General features: G+C 41.1%; 1 protein-coding gene across 1 annotated transcript; it reads left to right on the top strand.

Moving 5' to 3' along the window:
* The first annotated feature begins 1,571 nt into the window (after window positions 1-1,571).
* On the top strand, window positions 1,572-20,392 carry LOC101389586 (tripartite motif-containing protein 6). Its single transcript, XM_014779710.2, has 8 exons — window positions 1,572-1,645; window positions 12,910-13,399; window positions 13,897-13,992; window positions 14,649-14,879; window positions 17,131-17,153; window positions 18,497-18,597; window positions 18,877-18,903; window positions 19,131-20,392. Exons 2-8 carry the CDS (start codon window positions 12,977-12,979, stop codon window positions 19,691-19,693), a joined length of 1,464 nt encoding a protein of 487 aa, XP_014635196.2. The 5' UTR covers window positions 1,572-1,645; window positions 12,910-12,976; the 3' UTR covers window positions 19,694-20,392.
* The last annotated feature ends 1,033 nt before the right edge of the window (window positions 20,393-21,425 follow it).

The following is a 21,425-nucleotide window of genomic DNA, read 5'->3' as shown; positions in this document are numbered from 1 at the left end:
TTGACAAGGGTGTGGAGAAATTGGAACCCTCTTATACTGCTGGTGGGAATGTAAAATGCTGCATTCACTTTGGAAATCAGTCTGGAAGATCCTAAAAGGAGTAAATACATGACCCAGCAATTCTGTTCTTAGGTATATACCCAAGAGAAAAAAAAGGCCTATCTTTACAAAAAAACTTGTACAAGAAAATTCATAGGCACATTATTCATAATAGCCAAAAAGTAGAAATAACCCAAATGTCTAAAAACTAATGAATGGATAAACATAATGTGGAAAATCCATACAATGGAATATTATTCATCCATCGAAGGAATAAAGTATTCATACGTGATACAATGTATGAGTGATGAAACTTGAAAATATTACGCTAAGTGAAAGAAGCCACCTTACCCAGCCCTCTGTTCCAACTTTTATCTGGACACCCTCATCCCTCTAGGCCTCCCTCCCCTAACCCACCTTCCCAGACCAGGTCAGACTCATCATCTCAGTTTCCTTGGGGCAGGAAGTTTGGCCTTCCTTTTCTTCTGAGAATTGCTGTGCCATTGAAACCCTATGGTTACAGTTTCTAGGCTTTAACAGCTTTCATAAGGACCTAAAAACAAACACTTATGGTCTCAGTTATAGGGGTTAAAATTACAGATATAATTGTAAATTACACTATTGTAAAATTATAAAATTACAGATATAATTGTAAATTCTACAATTTGGGGACAATTTATACTGTCCCCACTAGTACTGAGAGTTTGACCCGCCCTACAGGTTGGGTTGGGGGTTGGAGAGTGGAGGAAGAGTGAGGGAGACCTTTGTAGTTTTGGGTTGACTCAAGTTTGGGAAGGGAGCACAGGAGAGGCACCTTTGGGGCTAGGAGTAGTCTATGTAAAGGGTAGTGATAGTTAAACCCTGATTCTGGATTGTAAATTATATCTGTCATTTAAAATTATTTTTTTTGTGAGGAAGATTAGCCCTGAGCTAACATTGTTGTCAATCCTCCTCTTTTTGCTGAGGAAGATTGGAACCGGGCTAACATCCGTGCCCATCTTCCTCTCCTTTATATGAGACGCTGCCACAGCATGGCTTGATGAGCAGTGCATATGTCCATGCCCTGGATCAGAACCTGCGAACCCTGAGCAGCCCAAGCCCAGAGCGCGAACCTAACCGCTATGCCACCTGGCCGGCCCCTCAAATTGATGATTTTTAATGATCTTTTTGAAAAACATGCCATTATGATGTCAAATGGTTATCTTTACTCACTTGTATAACTTAAGACAATTTGATTTATTTAGACATTTTAATTAATACATCAATATGGGGTACAGGTGTATTATCAGTGTTATTAAACAGACATGATATCAAAAAGATAAAGTGAAGACACTATACAAGCGCCATTTCTGGCCTTCAAGTGTTCTCCCAGGCCTCAGAATTTGCTGTTCATCAGGTGAGCGGTACAGCTCTCTCCCTTACCGCCTGAGGGGCACTGGCGACCACACCCCTGGAGTGCCCGACCTAAGCTGCACTGGACAAACTGGGCCTATCGGCAGCATCTCCTCCTCCCCTCGCCCCGCCTCTTTCCCCCTGAGTCTCTCGGCTTTGGTGGACGCGGCGGCAGTTGCAAGTCCTCGGCTCTGATCCAGGCCGCAGCTTCCAGGTTAGTGAGCAAATCCATTTTTTGTCCAGCCACCGCTGTTCCCACCAGTACTGAGAGTTTGACCCGCCCTACAGGTTGCGCTGGGGGTTCGCGGGTGGAGGAAGAGTGAGGGAGACCTCTGCAGTTTTGGGTTAACTCAAGTTTGGGAAGGGAGCACAGAAGAGGCACCTTTGGAGCTAGGAGTAGTCCGTGTAAAGGGCAGTGATAGTTGAACCCTGATTCTGGAAGCCAAAGGATGTAGTGGAGGCAGCTCTGGAAGTCTTGTTATGGAATGACGGCAAAACACGGGACTGGTGCGGATTCAGAGGTCAGCGACCCCTCCCCCCAGCTCCAGCCTTTCTGCTCCAGGAAGTGAGCACCGTTTATTCTCCACCCCAGGAGGCCTGACTCCTCCCTGGGGGAGTTGGGAGATGAGCCTCGGGCACTCAGCCGGACCTGCGGCGTTTGTTCAAAGGCCAGAGCTGGCTGAGCAGGGCCACGCGCGGTTGAGTTCGGAAAAAAGATCGAAAGAGGGAGCGCCCTTTTTTCCTCAGAATCTGTTTAAAACTCCTTAGTTTGCTCTAGAGAGCCTTGAGCACCTGATGCTGTCATATCTGGAGCTTCTCTGGCTTCTCATTCCCTCGAGTTGCCCGTTACAGGGAGAAGCCTGCCGTTCCATGAGTGGCCCACTGTCGCTTTGGCAGAGGTGACAGGGCAGGAGATGAAGTCCCTTCTCTCATGATATAGATTATTTTAACTTTATGTCTTTTTCATCCTCACTGCAAATGAGCTCAGTGAGATTAGGGACAACATTTAATCAGTCAATCAATTAAGACAGAAATGTGTGGTTAAGGGCCAGGGGGCTGCCGCCAGCCTGCCTGTGTTCAAATTCTGCCTATGTGCCCGCACCTGTTAACTTGACCTCTGAGCTTCAGTTTCTTCCATGTATAAAATGGACAGAGTAGTATTTATATCCTAGAGTTTGGGTGAGGATTAAGTGACACAGAGGTTTAAACACACAGGAGAATGCCTGACAAATACTAAATACTCTAATTTTTTAAGTTGTCATGATTGGCAAACTCAATGCCTCGCTTTAAAAAAATGCCAAAATCAAAACAATTTTTCAAAGCATAGAGTAAGGAATAGATGACTACTTCTAAACAAATTAAAAAACAACGGTTTTAAAAATTGGGAATTACAAATGTAATATCACAAATTCAGAGAACAGCCAAAAATGATAAGAATTTTATGATCTATCCAAAAAAAAAGAAAATCCTCGGTTAATGGATTATCTAACACTCAGAGAGAAAAAAACCTGTGCAGGACAATGTTTTAAGAATTTGCGGAGATATTAAATCATTATGAGTTTTGAATACATGGGGTAGTGATTCTTTTGAAGTGAAATTTGAAAAATATTTGAAGTTGATTATGTTCCAGTTCAGCTATTTGAATGCATCCTGTTAGATAATCGATTCCAGATAATAGGTTAAAGTGGAATATAACTCTACACAAAGCTAAAAATATATTATTTCCAGAGCACAAGAAGCCCAACTCACTTTGAATGCAGTTGCCACCTATTTAGATTTTTACTCCAGCTTTGCTGGAGCTCCCAGCTGGGAGGCAGCCCGCCTCATCTTACTTCTCACTTTCATTCTGAGCCCCCCAGCCTGGACCAGCCTTTAGGATCCTCTGCCCAGTCACTGACTTTTGTTCTGAAAGCCATTTTGATATTGAATTGTGAGCTTCCATTCCAATACAGTCATATGCCTAATACAGTCTAATTTTAATACCTGTAGACACTACAGATCTAAATATCAGTCCATTTTCTGGCCCTCCCCCACCCCTGCCACTTTCTAGCTATTTTGCACCCTAAATTGCATCCACCTGAGAAGAAAGCTCCCTTGTTTAAGGCAGTGCTTCTGAAGCCTTAATGTGCAGATAGATTGCTTGGAGATCTTAGTAAAGTGCAGATACTGAACTTGTCCTGGTGAGGCTGAGAGATTGTGCATCAAGAGCTCCAATCGGTTGCCTGTGCTGCTACTTAGCAGACCACGTGACCTTATTCAGGCATTGGCTTCTGATTTAACTGGTCCTACCTGGTCATGAATTTGGCCTTTTTCGTTTGCTAATTTGATCCCCAGGGCTCTGGGACCTCAGGCTCTGGGGGGTGCACTCCTCACACAGCCAGACTGGCATCTCTCAGCCCATCCACACTGCTCTTGAGACATGGCCTCAGTCAGAGTCTCGGTTGACCTTCCATGTCTCTGGGCTGTGCTCAGCAGCAGCCAGTGGTCAAGGGCCTGCTGGTATGTGGGCAAGGGTTACTCAAACCCTTGCTAACTATGTGTTCCCCTTCTTCACAGTTTCTCCCTTTCCCCAGCCTTATCTTTATACCCTTTGACAAGAGACATTAACTTTACTAATCTTTTCTGTTCCAGAATTTCTCTGTCTTAAATCTCTAAAGTAGTGCATTAGATGGAAAAGAAATATACAGATATAATGGGGCCACATATATAATGTTAAATTTTCTAGTGGCTTCATTAAAAAGTTAGAAGAAACAGGTGAAATTGATTTTAATATATTTAACTCAATACGTCCAAAATATTATTAGAACATGCAATCAATATAAAAAAACTATTAATGAGATATTTTGGATTATTTTTTCTTACTAAGTTTTGAAAGCTGGTGTGTACTTTATACTTAAAACATCTTTTTTTCAACTAGCCACAGTTCAGGTGCTCAATAGCCACATGTAGCTACCATATTTAACAACACAGTTGTAATCTATGCTTGGAAGAAGATCAGAAAGCCAAGCTTTGATTTTTGTCATTGCTTTTCTTTTTTGTTTTGTTTTTGTCAGCTCTAATGAGTTATAACTTACATCTAGTAAGTCATCAATTTTAAGCATACAATTCTGTGAGTTTTGACATGTATACAGGTGTGTAACCACCAACACAATCATGATATATAAAGGGTATTTCCATCACCCCCAAAATTTCCTTGACCCTTTGCAATTCATCTCCTCATAGCCCGGGCCCTGGCATCCACTAATCTGCTTTCTAATAGTGTAGCTTTGTCTTCTCTAGGATTTCATATAAATAGAATCATATGGTAACTTATCTTTTCTGTCTAGCTTCCTTTACTTTGCGTAATGCTTTTGAGATTTATCTTGTTGTATGTATCAGTAGTTCCATTTTATTGTTTGATAATATGCTATTGTTTGGATATACCACAATTTGTTCATTTACCAGTTAATGGCTTTTATGGATTATTTCCAGTTTTTGGCTATTATCACATTGCATTTATGAGGGAGAAAGTCTTCTCCATGAGAATCGTGTATACCAGGTACACTTTTTCCTGAAATAAATGTGTGTGTAGTTGTGTATATGTTGGGGGAAATGGAGTGGACCTTCAGTTAAAATAGTAAGTATAATATCACCAAAATTTTTTTATCGACATTATTTTTTTAGAGCTATTTTAGGTTCCTAGCAAAATCGAGGGGAAAGTAGAGAGATTTCTTATATACCCTCTGCCCCGACATGTGCATAAACTCCCCATTATCACCATCCCCCACCAAAGTGCTACATTTGTTACAATTGATGTACTTACGTTGCCACATCATAGTCACCTAAAGTCCCTACTTTACGTTATGATTCAGCCTTCTGTTGTACTTTCTGTGTGTTTGGACAAATGCAAAATGATGTGTATCCATCATTATAGTCTCCTATAGAGTATTTTCACTGCCCTAAAAGTACTCTGTGCTCTACTTGGTTATACCTCAACCCAGCTCCTGGCAACCACTGATCATTTTATTGTCTCCATAGTTTTGCCTTTTCCTGAATATCACATAGTTGGAATGCAGTATGTAGCATTTTCAGATTTCAGTTAGTACATTTAAAGTTCCTCCATGTCTTTTCATCGCTTGATAGCTCATTTCTTTTTAGTGCTGAAAAATATTCTATTGTCTGCATGTACCACGCTTTATCAACTCACCTAGTGAAGGATGTCTTGATTGCTTCCAAGATTTGACGATTATGAATAAAGCTGCTAAAAACATCTGTGTGCAGGTTTTTATGTGGACATAAGTTTTCATTTCCTTTGGGTAAATACCAAGGAGCATGTATGCTGGACCATCTGATAAGAGTGTGTTTACTTTTGTAAGAAACCACCCAACTGTGTTCCAAAGTGGCTGTATGATTTTGCATTCCCAGCAGCAATGAATTTGAGTTCCTGTTGGTCCACATCCTTGCCAGCATTTGGTGTTGCCAGTGTTCCAGTTTTGGCCATTCTAATAGGTGTGTAGTGGTATCTCTTTGCTGTTTTTTTTTTTTTTTTTTTTAAAGATTTTATTTATTTATTTTTTCCCCCAAAGCCCCAGTAGATAGTCGTATGTCATAGCTGCACATCCTTCTAGTTGCTGTATGTGGGACTCAGCCTCAGGATGGACGGAGAAGTGGTGCCTCGGTTCGCGCCCGGGATCCGAACCCGGGCCGCCAGCATCGGAGTGCGCGCACTTAACCACCAAGCCACGGGGCCGGCCCTCTCTTTGCTGTTTTAATTTGCGGTTCTCTGATAACATGATCTAGAGCATCTTTTCATATGCATATTTGCCATCTGTATATCTTCTTTGGTGAGGTGTCAGATCTTTGGTTCATTTTTTAATTGATTTGTTTGTTTTCTTATTGAGTTTTAAAAGTGCTGTGTATATTTAGGATAACAGTACTTTTCAAATGTGTCTTTTGAAAATATTTTCTCTCAGTCTGTGTCCTGTCTTTCCATTCTCTTGACATTGTCTTTTGCAGGGAAGAAGTTTTTAATTTTAATGAAGTCTAATTTACCAATTATTTATTTCATGGATTGTGTCTTTGGTGTTACATCTAAAAAGGCATTACCATACCCAAGGTCATGTAGGTTTTCTTCTATGTTATCTTCTAGCAGTTTTATAGTTTTGTGTTTAATATTTAGGTTTATGGTCCATTTTGAGTTAATTTTGGTGAAGGCTGTAAGGTCTGTGTGTAGATCCATTTTTTTTGCATGTGGGTGTCCAGTTGTTCCAGGACCATTTGTTGAAGAGACAATCTTTGCTCCATTATATTGCCTTTGCTCCTTTGTTAATGATCAGTTGTCTACATGGGGATCTATTTCTGGTCTCATTATTCTGTTCCATTGATCTATTTTACATTCTTTCACCAATACTACATTGTCTTAATTACTATAGCTTTATAGTAAGTCTTAAAGTAGGGTAGCATCAATCCTCCAAGTTTGTTCTTCTCTTTCAGTATTGTGTTGGCTATTCTGGGCTTTTGCCTCTCCATATAAACTTTAGAATCAGTTTATTGATATCCAGAAAATAACTTGCAGGATTTTGGTTGGAATTGCATTGAATTTATAGATCGAGTTGGGAAGAATTGTTATCTTGACAATATTGAATCTCCCAATCCATTAACATAGAATATCTCTCCATTTATTTAGTTCTTTGATTTCATTCATCAGAGTTTTGTAGTTTTCTTTATATAGATATACATATTTTATTATATTTATACCTAAGTATTTCATTTATTAGGTGCTAATGTAAATGGTATTGTGTTTTTAATTTCAAATTCCACTTTTTCATTATTGGTATATAGGAAATTGACTGACTTTTGTATATTAACTTTGTATCCTGCAGTCTTGGCTGTAATCATTCACAAGTTCCAGGAGGTTTTGTTTTGTCAGTTCTGGATTTTCTACATAGATGGTTATGTCATCTGCGAACAAAGACAGTTTTATTTCTTTCTTCCCATCTGTATGCTTTTTATTTCCTTTTCTTGTCTCATTGCATTAGCTAGAACTTTCAGTGCAATGTTGAAAAGGAGTGGTGAGAGGGGACAGTCTTGCCTTATACGTGGTCCTAGTGGGGTAGCGTCAAGTTTCTCATCATTAAGTATGATGTTAGCTGTAGGTTTTTTGTGGATGTGCTTTATCAAGTTAAGGGATTTGTCCTCTATTCCTTTTTTACTGAGATTTTATCATGAATGGGTGTTGGATTTTTGTCAAATACTTTTTCTATATCAATTTATATGATTATGTGATTTTATTTTTTAGCGTTAATTGATTTTCAAATTTTGAACTGGCCTTGAATATCGGGGATAAATCCCGTTTGGTCATGATATAATTTTTATTATATGTTGTTTGATTCGATTTGCTAATATTTTGTTGAGGATTTTTGTTTCTGTGTTCATGAGAGATATTATTCTAAATGAGCTGAGAAGTATTCCCTCTGCTTCTATCCTCTAAAAGAGATTGTAGAGAATTGGTACTATTTTTTCCTTAAATCTTTGGTAGAATTCACCAGTTAACCCATCTGGGCCTGCTGCTTTCTATTTTGGAAGGTTATTAATTATTGACCCAATTTCTTTTAAAAAATGGGCCTATCAGAGTGTCTATTTCTTCTTATGTGAATTTTAGCAAATTGTGCCTTTCAAGGAATTGGTCTGTTTCATCTAGGTTATCAAATTTGTAGGCATAGGGTTGTTCATAGTAGTCTATTATACCTTTAATGTCCATAGGATCTGTAGTGATGCCCCCTCTTTCATTTCTGATATTAGTAATTTGAGTCCTTTCTCTTTTATTCTGAGTTAGCTTGGCTGGAGATTTATAAGGTTTTATTGATCTTTTCAAAGTCACTTATTTTTTAACATTAATAATTTCACAAAATAGCACATTTGTTTCCATTGTGAGGCTTCAGTGCCAATGTCAAGTTTAACTTTAAGCTCAGCAGTAAGTTATAATTTTAATTCTATTATAAAGTTAATTGCTCATTTCTTGTGTTAGGTGCAGTGCTAGGCTCTGGGATACATAGACGATCAGGAGAGATTGGGCCTCTGCCCTCATAATCCTAATTTAACACAGATGATAGACCCTCATAGTCTATCACAATGTGCTAAGTGAGGTTATGTAGGTGTTAGGAGATGTTAGCAAATCAATTAAGTGCCCAGTTCCCATAGGTGTGATTAATTTGGTTAAATGTCAGTGTCAGATGATAAGTAAATACTTCTGTAATACCAAGTAGTTGCTCACGTTTCATTAATTTGTTAACATTGTTATTCTGTACCCTTTATGGAGAAGAGGAATATATTCAAATCTTGGATCTACCACTTGGACAAGATATCTAATGTCTCTGAGCCTCAGTTTATACAGTTATTAAATGAGGTTGAAGGGACACTCAGTGTTTTTATAAAGAATTACTGAGTTGTTCCATGAAGACTCTTTAGATTATTGCCCAGTACATAACAGGCTTTTAATAAATACTTAGTGTTAACATTGCTATTGCCAAACAGGATAGAGCTGATGAATGAGTCCAGTACCTGCAAGTGCACCAGAGAGCACTAGGTGGCAGCACTGAGGGCTCGTTTTCCGCTCACTAAATCTCTAGCAATGCTCTGTATTCACCCTGCTCAGCTATGCTGTGTCTCACAGATTATTTTTTCTTAGTTGGGGACACTTTCTCACCCTTTATTCTGAAAGGGCATATTGTTACTGGCAGGCAATTTGATGTTTTTTATCCTACCAGGTCCTCAAGAGGGGAAAATTGGTACAAATTACAGGACCTTGTGTTCTTCAATTATGCCTACACTGACCATGTGGTATATCAGTGTACATCTGCCTTTGCTGGGGGACCAACCAAAGAGAAATTGTGGAATTACACTTGCTCTCAGCTGCCCTGTGGCCTATCCTATCCGTGAATGTCAGAACTGGGACCAGGACTAGTGTGCCTTCAACTAGGCAGTGCATTTGTGAGCTGGCTCATGTTCAGTGGCCCAAATAACACTCCAGCTAGGCAAGCAGAGCAAATGGGTTCCAATGCAACTGGTTCAATGCTGGATCAGTAAAAATAAATAAATAAATAAGATAAAATGTCTAAAACAATTCTCAGTATAATTTAAGGCAATAGTAATATAATTTAACTACTGAAAACTTCCAAGAGTGAGAATAAAGATGTTTTTCAATGAGGATATCTATTTTAATTTAGCACAGACAAAAAATACAGTTAGAGTAAGTTGCAGCATCTCTAGTTGTCTAGTTAGAGAAGCTCCGAGCTTTCTTAACTGACCTTTGTGCCAGGCACACAGAAACTACTGGGTCAGGTCCAGCTTCTCACATTGTCCTTAAATGCCATCTTATTAAATCTTTTTATGAATTGAGATAGTGGATTTTTCTCGTAGGTCTAAAAGAAGTAAGAAGATGTGAAAGGGGGTGAGAAAGTGATTCATTCATTCTTAAAACTAACATTTATATAGAGCTATTCATCTACCAGACCTTGGTCTATCCCCAGTAAAAATACTGAAGAGGCCCTTTTCCTCGTGGTAAGAGGCAAGAGCACTGAAGGATCGAAGAGCAGTGACAGCATCAGTGTAGTGATAACTAGTTTTTGTTGAGACTGTTCTACACATTGGCACAGATAATTATCACATCTATGTTATGAGGAAGGAATTGATTTTAGCAGTACACAAAAAGATTAGACCACGTCTCAGATCAGGAATTACTCCAGTGTTCCAGAACTAGACACTGGTAAGTGAATTCAGGATTCAGACCTGGGTCTACGTTACTCTGGCTCCAATGCCTTCTCTTCTGCCCCACACTGCCAGAGAAAAGGAGCAGCCTGAGTCCCTGGGATGTGCCACCAGGAATGAAGCAGAGTTGGGCTGGAGAAGGAAACTGCAGATAACTTAGGAAGAGCTGTAGGAGGTCTTTAAATGTCAGGAAGAAGGGGGTTACCATGCTGAATCAGTGCAGCCAAAAAATGAGACACGCACCAATCAAGATTTGGATAGAAACAAGCTGAACCACTTTATGACCTGAGTGCCCTTGCAGGTGGTGTGGGTGACATGAAAAAAACATTGTCTCCCTCTAAGAACCAGATGGGCCACTGTATTAGTGTGGTTAACAACCTGAGATTTGGAGTTGCATAAAACTGAATTATAATCTTCACTTTGTCACTTATTCACTCTGAGACTTTTGGTAATTAAACATTTTCAGAAATTCACTTTTTATATTCATAAAATAGGTGTTATTAAACTTACCTGATAGAATTACTGTGGGATTAGCTTGTATAATGCCTGCAAAGAGTTTAGCCATTGCCTAGCACATAAAGATTAATCAGAAAATGGTATCTATGATTATTTTCTGCCTTCTTTCCACTATTCCTTGAAACACCTTCATGTATACATAAATGTTTGCATTAATAATGATTGTCTTTCGTTATATCTTCAAAAATGGATTGGTTTCCTGCCAGAAATCTAAATGGTATACCTCCTTGGACAGTATTTATTTCATTCATCACCCTCTCTCCATACCGACTATAGTACTATGCTTGACTCTTAGATCCTCTCCCACAGCATGCCTTGTGTGAAAGCTGAGATTGAGAGCACTCTGAACTAAGTCGTCACAAGGTAGCCTCCCTGTCTTCCTTTTTCCTCTTATATAATTTTTTTATTGCTATATAATTCACATACTGTAAAATTCACCCTTTAATGATGTAGAGTTCAGTGTTTCTTTTTGGCATAATCACAAAGCAGTTCAGCCAGCACCACTGTGTAATTCCAGAATATTTTCATCACCCCCAAAGGAAACCCCAAACCCATTAGCACTTACTGCCCTTTCCCTCTCCCACCATCCCCGGCAACTGCTAATCTACTTTCTGTATCTATAGATTTACCTACTCTGCACATTTCCATTGATGGAATTATATAGTGTGTGATTTTTTGTGTCTGGCTTCATTCACTTAGCATAGTGTTTTCAAGGTTGATCCATGATGTAGCAGGTACTAATACTTCATTTCTCCCTTTCCTTCATTTTTATCCTTTTCTGTCATTAGTTATTCCAAAAAACTTTCCCTAAATGGTATAAGACTTCTTTGGTCCAGCCACCCCACATGCATACCTCTTCCTCAGGTCTTTTCTCTGTGGACTGTCCTATCACTAGAACATGTGTGGCCTCCCCCACCCCACCTGTCCCCTCTCTCCCCCACATATGGGCCCACTAAGGCTCTGGTCAAAGTTTATTAAATTGGTAAAATTTCTTCATCAAATGGGAACTTTCCCATTTCCATACTCCTAAATCACAGGGTCTGACCCAACGTTTACACCTTTGCCACTGACTCTCTTTTGTTAAGGCTATGTAGTTGAGGACAGAGCTTCGAGTAAGGACTCTGGACATGTTCAGTTATGCCAACTCTGCGACTTACCAGATGTGTGTTTCTATAAAGTCACTTAATGTCTTTATCAAAGGTCTCAAAATACTCTTTTTATTCAGAATTTTCCTTTGAGGGATAAGGAAAGCAGGTGAATGTGATTTCTAAATCACAGCTGGTTTCATAAAATTGTTAGGTGTGAAACTATTACCTCACATTATTGTGGTCATTGTTGTATCTTTGGGTTTTTCTGGGAAGGTGACCATGAGGGATGAAAGGGCTCTGTGGGGGGCAGAGCTGTTAAAAGGTGGAAGTGTCTTGATGACAAATGATACCTTGGATCTTAGAGATTAGATACTGAAAAGCAATGCCAGACTGGTGGCAAAGAGGTGAACAAGCTCATGAGAAAAGCCTCATCACCCATGGAGGGCTGAGGAGGTTCTAGATTTTTATTCATCAGAAGTTGAAGGCCTGTGTGATGAGTACTGTGCTAGCTTCTGAGGATATGGTAACAAACAGAAAAAGTCTCTGATCTCATGGAGCTTATATCCTAGTGGGGGGATCAGACAATTAAATTTTCCTATTAGGTGGTGATAAGAAGAAAAATTCAGCAGGTAAGTATACCAAGAGTAATTGTATGGGTGGCCGTGCTTTAGCTAGGCTTGACAACAGATCCTTCTGATGAGGGATCATGTAAGGAGAGAGTTGAGTGAAGTCAGAGAGTCGTGCACATAACAGGCTGAAGGCTCTTCCTTGCAGCAGGAGCAGCAAGTGCAAAAGTCCTGAGGCAGCAGCATATTTTGGTGTTTTTAATATTGAGAGTGTGTTTTGGTGGGCTGGGAAAAGGTCAAACAGATGGTGGTGCACACAAGACCCTTACTTTGCAGAGCTTCAGTTTGTCCCTCCATCCAACAGGAATAAAAGGAAATCATAATCATTGCTGTATTGAGGGTGTAAATTAATGTCTGCTATGAGCTGGGGTAAAGAACGTGTTCAGAATTAGAATGAGAAGCCCTGTTACCCCAGGTGTATGCCCTCTAGCCAGGGCAGTCAGCCTCCCTTTTTTCTCCCTCATTTTTCACCCTGATCCTTTTTTGTTTGCCCATCTACCCAGGATTCTGTAAGAAGGAAGCACCTTAGCAGTCAGGGCTGGGCCAGCACAAACCAGGAGAGTGGCTACAATGACTTCAGCAATACTGGTGGACATACGAGATGAAGTGACCTGCCCCATCTGCCTAGAGCTGCTGACAGAACCTGTGAGCATAGACTGTGGTCACAGCTTCTGCCAAGCCTGCATCACTGCAAACAACAAAAAGTCCAGCATCAGCCAAGAAGGAGAGAGCAGCTGTCCTGTGTGCCAGACCAGCTACCAGCCTGGGAACCTGCGACCTAATCGGCACCTGGCCAACATAGCGGAGAGGCTTAGAGACGTGGTGTTGGGCTCGGGGAAGCAGCCGAAGATCCTTCTTTGTGCACACCATGGAGAGAAACTCCAGCTCTTCTGTAAGGAGGATGGGAAGGTCATTTGCTGGCTTTGTGAGCGGTCTCAGGAGCACCGTGGTCACCACACGTTCCTTATGGAGGAGGTTGCCCAGGAATATCAGGTGGGAGCCCAGATGGGGGGAAGGTAGGGAGGAACAGTCCTTAGCAGGAGATTTTAGCCTCATGCTCTAATCTGATTTCTTTGTAGTCCTCCCGTTAGGCTAGAGGAATGAACCTAGAAAACGTCTCCCTGGCCAAGAGTAGAAACTTTATCTCTTTCTTGCTGCTCAAGATTAGCTCTGCATGGCCTTTTGAGTAGAAGATGCTGCAAGGGGCAAATAGGGAGCTTGGTGGATTGAGTGTTGGGAATATGTTGGCAATGAGAATAAAGGACTTAAAGTGCTTCATGATCGGGTTCTTTCCCCAAAGGAAAGAGAATCAACCTGTTCCCATTGGATCCCATCCTCTGTATATAAAAGATACTTAGGCCTTCTCAGTTTTTCATCCCAGGGCAGGACAGGCTTCTGAAGTCAGCATAATCTCTACCCCGTTCATTCCATGTCTAGGCACCAAAACAATTTCATGCTTGACCTTGCTTGACTTGATGTGTTTCTTCCAGGAGAAGTTCCAAGAGTCTCTGAAGAAACTGAAGCAAGAGCAGCAGGAAGCTGAGAAACTAAAAGCTGTTATTAGAGAGAAGAGGGCATCCTGGAAGGTAAGAGAGATTCTTCCTGAAGGTTTCCTGGGACAGGAGTCAGGGCAGGGCGTAGGAGCCAAGGGCAAAGGAGACCTAGTCCTGTCTGTTTCCTGATTTGGCCAGAAGAGCTTCCCTATGCCTAATCATTCACTGCCACCCTTCTAGACAAGGGTAGTTTCTTGGTACAGAGTAGGGTAGAGGGAAGCGGGAATTAGAAAATGAACATGTCAAAAGGGAATCCTGGCTTTTGAAAACAATCGTGTAGGAGAGGAGCCATGGCCGTTGGCATCCCTTATTTCTTGATTCTGGACCTTATTCTACTGTTGAAGCTCTGAAACCTCCTAGAAAGACAGGTTAGGCACAGGCCAATCATTCCTACCTCAATACTCAAAATTGGAAGGGGAGGCTGCCTGGAATCTAAACCTCACCCAGGAATCACAGTCTCAATTTAGGAAGCCTAGATAAGGCAACCGGGGGCTCATGGTCTGGGAAGAGCTGAAGGGAGAATAGAAGAGGAAAGAACAGGTTCTGCAGGACTTACTCCCCCATTTATTCCTCCTTTCCCGGTAAGACCTGGCCAGGAAAGCAGTGCCGAGCCTGTCTCCCCCACCCCTTATAGAGGAGACCCTGAGGTCAACAGACTAGCAGCCACTTTCTCTTCTGTGTTCCTGAAGAATCAGATGGAACCTGAGAGACAGAGGATTCAGACACAGTTTAATCGGTTGAGAAGCATCCTGGACAAAGAGGAGCAGCGGCAACTGAAAAAGCTGGAGGTAGAGGAGAGGAGGGGTCTGAGTATTATAGAAGAGGCTGAGGATGAGCTGGTCCACCAGAGCCAGTCACTGAGAGCTATCATCTCAGATCTGGAACGTCGGTGTCAGGGGTCAACGACAGAACTGCTGCAGGTAAGACTCACGAAGGAGCCCCCAATCTGAGAGTCAAGGCAAAGAGAGACTAACTTTTTTTCCCTTCTGACAATGGACTGATACCCTGGTGGGGGCAAGAAAAAAATCCCTTTGACTCGGTAGTACCTCTTCCCCATTAAACTGTGCAGAGGTCACAGGTAAAGCAGAGGATAATTAAAAGTACAAAGGCTAAGGGAATGTTAGTTCATTTAGTAAAGTTCATTTGATACTGTGGAGAAGATCTGTTGTATCTGGTGATGTTCTATAGCAGCATTTCTCAATGTCGGCACTATTGACATTTTGGCCTGGAAAATTCTTGGCTGTTAGTGGCTGTCCTGTACATTGTAGGATGTTTAGCAGCATTCCTGGCGTCTACCTAGTAGATGCCAGTAGCACCCCCCAAGCTGTGACAACCTTTGAGGCACAGAGAAGCCTGGGCTCTGGCCTGTGTGTGTGTGTTTAGGTTGGGAGGGTGCAGTGTGTCAAGTCTAGAAATATCAGATGGAGGAGCTTAAACTGAGGTTGAAATCTGAGCAGCTGTTTTTCTGCATAAAGTGAATAGTGTGACTGAGGTTGAGGCAAGGTGTACCTTGTGACATTCTGCAACTTTCAGGCTGTTTTTTATTTTCTGTTTGCTGTCTTGCTTTCCTCTTGCTCTCCCTTTGCTAGGGGAATAATCGTTTCTTTACTCATTCTTGGACCCTAGTGCTGGGGTCGTGGGGTAGTTACTTTCCACGTGTTGGAGCTTTTCCTCATTCACTGATTCTGGTTTCACATCTTCATTTTATTCTTCTTGCCCTTTTTCTTCATCTTTGATGTTGGGTTACCCTAATACTTGCTCCTTCCCCTCCTTCTTCTAGCCCGTCCACAGTCTCCTCAAACTGTAAAAATTGCTCCATAAGTACAAAAGGATCATCAATTTATATCACTAGTCCAGGCATCTGTCTAGACTCCAACACTCATTAGTATGCTGCCCAATGGACGTTTTAACTTGAGTGTTATCTCACAGTCAGTTTTTCTAGAACTCGTCCATCAAAGACACATTCTTCCTTCTCCTTTCCATATGACATTGTTGCCCATTAAGATTGGATAGCTGGGTGCAAGCCTGCAACTTTCAAGTTTCAAAATGTAAACCATAAGGATAAAGCTAACAAGAGAAATAGCCAGGAAGTAGGATCCTGATTTAATCATGTGAGTTCCTCAGTACAGCCATGCCTTACGGTTGATATAATTCTGGGTGTTTAGTGTAAGTTGGTACATCTACTACCTCTACCACTTTCCATATTCAAGCCAATTTGAATTGCGTTTCTGTCAAATGCATCCAAAAATAGCCCCAGTACAGAGAAAATACTTATTCCTGTGTTATGTCGATCAAATCATTGGCCTTTTCTTCAGAGTCATTGAGATGTATAGAGCAGAAGTTAGGGAGACCAAATAGGAGGTCATGAGGCAATTCTGCTCAAATGAGGCAGGCAGTAGCATGATGATGGTGAAGAGCAGGGGGCTAAAAGAAGCCAAGGGTGTGAAATGGATGGGCCTGGTCTAAGATGGGACGTCAGGGTGAATATAAGGTAGTTTTTAGGACAATACTTTGTCTAAATTTGGTGACTGAATGGATACGGGTTTCCTTGAGGAAGATGCAGAATAACAGGGGAGATCTCATGGTTGCAGAAAATGTAAGTTTTCTTTTCAACATGTTGAGTTAGTGATGCCTGTGGATCATTCGGTGGAGTATATACGAGAGCTCTGAGCAGAAGTACGGCTTTGGGAATCATTAACATGTGTGTGTGTTAAAATCAAGAAAACTAGATGAAGTCAGCAAAGGTAACGTAGAGGGTTAGAGGAGGTAAAGTTTGAGAAACAACCATATTTAAGGCCCTTGTATCCTCAGCATCAGAGAATGTAAGCAGCTCCAAGACAGGAATTATGACTTAATCATGTGAGATTCTCTAGAGCCACACACAATGCCTGGCAAATAATAGATGATGTGCATAAATAATATTTTACACACACACTCTATTGTAAAAAAAAAGGTACTATGAATGAATTAATCATCTCCCGACATCCCTACATGAAGTCTCAGGGACAGTCTGCCCTGAGTTCCTATCTCTACTTTGTGGCCTCCATATTGGGGCCGTCTTTAGTCCCATCGTTTCACAGGGTGGTGGGGATGGGATGAGGAACATGGATGAGGCTCGTTAGAGGACAAAGCCTATTACTCCTTCACTTAACATGTCTCTTTCCTCCCTAGGATGTGAATGATGTCACGAAAAGGTATGTGTAGGAGAACACGAGGTGGTTCCCTTGGATTGACAAAAGATTCCTACATAGAGTTATCTTGTGGTTAGTAGGAAAGGAAAAAAAATCACAAGGCAGGGAAGATTTAGGACTGTGGTGTCTTGATTTGTTCCTCATGAGAATTTTTGGGTCCTCTCAAATGGAGGGACTGGCCTGGTTTCTATGGTAGGAGAATTTGGGTGATGGGAGGTCACAAATTGGGGAATAAAATTAAGAGTAAATGGTTGCAGTATCATTGACTCCCCTAGTAATCTGTGATGGAACTCCTTTTCCACAAACCTCTAGACCTGCGTCCATCCCTGATTCCAGTAGTTTATAGCTGGAAATATACAGGGATTTTCTCTGTCCATGTATTTTATCAGAAGGAAATTTTCCATCTACATTGTTTCCCAAGGTCCAAGAATCAGTCCTGGGACATCTGCCTCAAATTTCCCTTTATCTCTTAGCTTTGGAACAATCCATGCCTTGCTGCTTAGTTCTCCAGTTCTCCTCAGACTTCTGTTTTTCTCAATTCGGGTAAAAACATAGCCCTGAGGTCTTGAGAAGAGTGGTTTTGGCCCTGGCTCAAAACATGTTCTTTTGTCTGTCACATACTCTGGGATCTCATCCAGCAAGGTGACATCTAAAGTTGCCCACACACCTGGTACCTTCAAGTGCATCACAGATACATGAAATATGGAGCCTGTTGTCCCTTCCTCTCAGTTTGGAGGTGAGGACATTTCCTTTCTCCAACTGGCATGATATTCCCAGAGACAGTGAATCCTAAGATGCTAGTCTGAAGGCCTTTCTCCCTAGGACTCTGGGAGACCCTAAAGCCTAAATTCACGGACTCTTCAGAAGGGAGACCTTCACTTAATACTCTCAAAGCCCCAGCAACAGGTTTCTGATGTGCTACCTGTTGACACAGACATCTCTAGCCCCTTGTGGTAGACCCTCTTAGATGGCACTGACATTTTAAGTATTTTGTATCTTTTTTAGAGGTAGCAAAAAATTTCCCGGCCATTATTTTATTTGATTTTAGAGAATCTCTAGGATATAGAGAGAGAAGGGAAAATTATTGTATTTTACAAAAATAACAACAAAACAAACAAACAATGAGGCTTTGAGGGATTAAATCTTATCAAAATTTACAGAGATAGTGAGAAGGTAGTTTTTAGTCCAGATCTTCTGTGTCCAGTGTCAGGACTCTGAAGAATGATGCTAATTTTTTTCAGGAAAGAGTTAAGTTCACCAATGGGCCTGGGAGATGAGGGAGACAGAGGTGTTGAAGGAACTCAAGGTCAGCAGTGTAGGAGATTCATAAGTTCTGTTCTCTCTAGGAGTGAGTTCTGGACCCTGAAGAAGCCAGAAGCTCTCCCCACCAAGCTGAAGAGTATGTTTCGAGCCCCAGATCTGAAAAAGATGCTGCGAGTGTTTAGAGGTGAGGAGATTCAGGGGACAGAGTTTGGCTGTGATTATTGTAGGAGTAAGAAATAAATAGAATGGAGGGTATAGTTGGTATTTGGGAATAGCGGCAAAGAGAGAGGTCAGAGAGGGACGGACATAATGTGCCGAAGAAGGTGCAGTTCATATTTAAGGGGGATTGAAATGGCCATCCTCACAGAATTCCCTGTATACCCCTCAGTCAGGTAAGGAGAGAGACGTCAGACCTGAGACTGTTGATTCCATATAATGTGATTGACTCTTTCTATCCTTACAGAACTAACAGGTGTCCAAAGTTACTGGGGTAAGTAGAAACCATGGCCTCTTTGAGCTGACATGTTCTTATCCTCTTTCACATGCTGCTCCCCAAACGTACCCACACATATTCTCAGGTATGATATGTTGATACCTACCTCCATCCCCCCAACACATAGTTCTAAGTCTTCCCACACTTCCTGCGTTTTCTCTTCTCGGTTGTCATAAGACCCATGTACCCATCCTCATCTTCTGACATTGTACCTTTTCCCACAGTGGACGTGACTCTGAATCCACAGACAGCTAATTTAAATCTTGTCCTGTCCAAAAACCGGAGACAGGTGAGATTTGTGGGTGCTCAGCTGTCTGGGTCTCATCTGGAAGAGCATTATGACTGTGGTGTCCTGGGCTTTCAGCACTTCTCTTCAGGAAAACATTACTGGGAGGTAGATGTGGCCAAGAAGACTGACTGGATCCTGGGGGTGTGCAGTAATCCAGGGGAGCCTACATTCTGTTTCAGCCAGTTGGCGAACAATCAGAATGTTTACTCCAGATATCAACCTCAGAGTGGATACTGGGTAATTGGGTTACATCATAAACATGAATATAGAGCCTATGAGGAATCTTCTGCTTCCCTCCTCCTCTCCATGATGGTGCCCCCTCGCCGCATTGGGGTTTTCTTAGATTATGAGGCCGGCACTGTCTCCTTTTTTAATGTCACAAACCATGGCTTCCCCATCTATACCTTCTCTAAATATTACTTTCCTACCACCCTTTGTCCATATTTTAATCCTTGCAACTGTGTAGTCCCAATGACCCTGCGTCGCCCAAGCTCTTGAACATTCTTCTGTCCTCGCCCACATCTGAGCAGTATCCCTTATTCTGAGGCTCAACTGTACCTCAGTCTCTCCCTTTTGACCTTCTGTTTTTCTGCCTTCTCACTTCTTTACCTTTGAACATTTACTCAATGCTAGAATGTACCCAGTAGTGATAATGAACATCTTTGATGAATCAATCACAGATCTTGAGATGGGTGGCTTTCAACATTTTACCATTAAACATGGTATTTAATAAAGATTTGTTTTGTTGATGTATGGGATCAAATTTAAGAAGTTCTCTTCTATTAATTTGCTGCAAATTTTTGTACTGAATGGAAAATTAAATTTCAAGAGATATTGTTTCTGTAATTATTGAGACAATCATATGTCATTTTTATTCTGTTATTGGAGTACATTGATTTGTTTTAATTATTATATCTAACACAAATTCCTGAAATAAATCACTGTTATTCCCCAAATGCAATACTGGATTTGTTTTTGCTAATACATTGTTTAGGGTTTGTTTTCATCTCTGTTTGTGAAAGAAATGGACATGTAATTTTACATTCTTGTGACATTGTTGTCGGGTTTTATAAAATGCAATTAATGAACAAAGAAGTCCTGTATTTTTGTGTAAGTATATATAGGATTGAGTGCTAAAAACCATTATAATGTTAATTTGGGTCACTTTAAATTCAAATTAAAGAGATTCCAATTTCAGTTTTCACTACAACCTTCATGGATCTTAAAAATTTAAGGGTAGGGGCCGCCCGTGGCATAGTGGTTAAGTTTGCGCATTCCACTTTAGCAGCCCGGGGTTCAAGCATTCAGATCCCAGGCATAGACCTACACACCGCTCATCAAGCCATGCTGTGGCGGCATCCTGCATACAAAAAATAGAGGAAGATTGGCACAGATGTTAGCTTGGGGACAGTCTTCCTCAAGCAAAAAGAGGAAGATTGGCAGCAGATGTTAGCTCAGGGCTAATCTTACTCACCAAAAAAAAAAAAAAACAAAGGATAGAAATTGAAAAATAAAACAAAAAATTTTCCAAATGTTGGGCCGGCCCCGTGGCTTAGCAGTTAAGTGCGCGCGCTCCGATGCTGGTGGCCCGGGTTCGGATCCCGGGCGCGCACCGACATACCACTTCTCTGGCCATGCTGAGGCCAAGTTCCACGTACAGCAACTAGAAGGATGTGCAGCTATGACATACAACTATCTACTGGGGCTTTGGGGGGAAAAAAATAAATAAATAAAATCTTTAAAAAAAAAAATTTCCAAATGCATGTAAGTAAAAAAAGGGGAAGTCAGGAAAATGATCAATACAAATTTTCTCCCAGAATAGGAGGAAAAGGTGAAGAGAAAATAGTTAATATAAAGCACTTTTAGGAAGAGAATGATTTCTTCCAGCCTTTCCACACCCTCTTCTTCATGCTCTAACATGAACAGCTAGTGAATGAGTGTCTATGACTTTGGTAGAGAGGTGCTATATGCTTCTTGAGCCAACTGTAAAAGAAATTATGAGGTGGATGTGAGGGTGGAAAGGAATATCAAGGAGTTGACTAGAGCTAGCTGTCCAATATGGTAGCCAAGAGCCACCAGTGGCTACTGAGCACTTCAGATGTGACTAGTCTGAACTAAGATGTGCTGTAAGTGTAAAATGCACACCAGATTTTGAGGATTTAGTTCAAAAAATAATACAAAATATCTTATTAATAACTTATATTGTAGATTGCAATGATAATATTTTGGA

Source organism: Ceratotherium simum, chromosome 7 (assembly GCF_057802395.1).
Source record: "Ceratotherium simum simum isolate JZ-2026a chromosome 7, ASM5780239v1, whole genome shotgun sequence".
Classification (NCBI taxonomy): domain Eukaryota; kingdom Metazoa; phylum Chordata; class Mammalia; order Perissodactyla; family Rhinocerotidae; genus Ceratotherium; species Ceratotherium simum.
The sequence above is the reverse complement of the archived record's forward strand: the minus strand, read 5'-3'. Positions and strand labels throughout refer to the sequence as shown.

Coding starts and splice junctions, on each gene's coding strand:
- LOC101389586 (XM_014779710.2), top strand. CDS start 12,977: ATGACTTCAGCAATACTGGTGGACATACGAGATGAAGTGACCTGCCCC. Junction 13,993..14,648: donor AGAAGAGGGCATCCTGGAAG/GTAAGAGAGATT, acceptor GTGTTCCTGAAG/AATCAGATGGAACCTGAGAG. Junction 17,154..18,496: donor GTGAATGATGTCACGAAAAG/GTATGTGTAGGA, acceptor TGTTCTCTCTAG/GAGTGAGTTCTGGACCCTGA.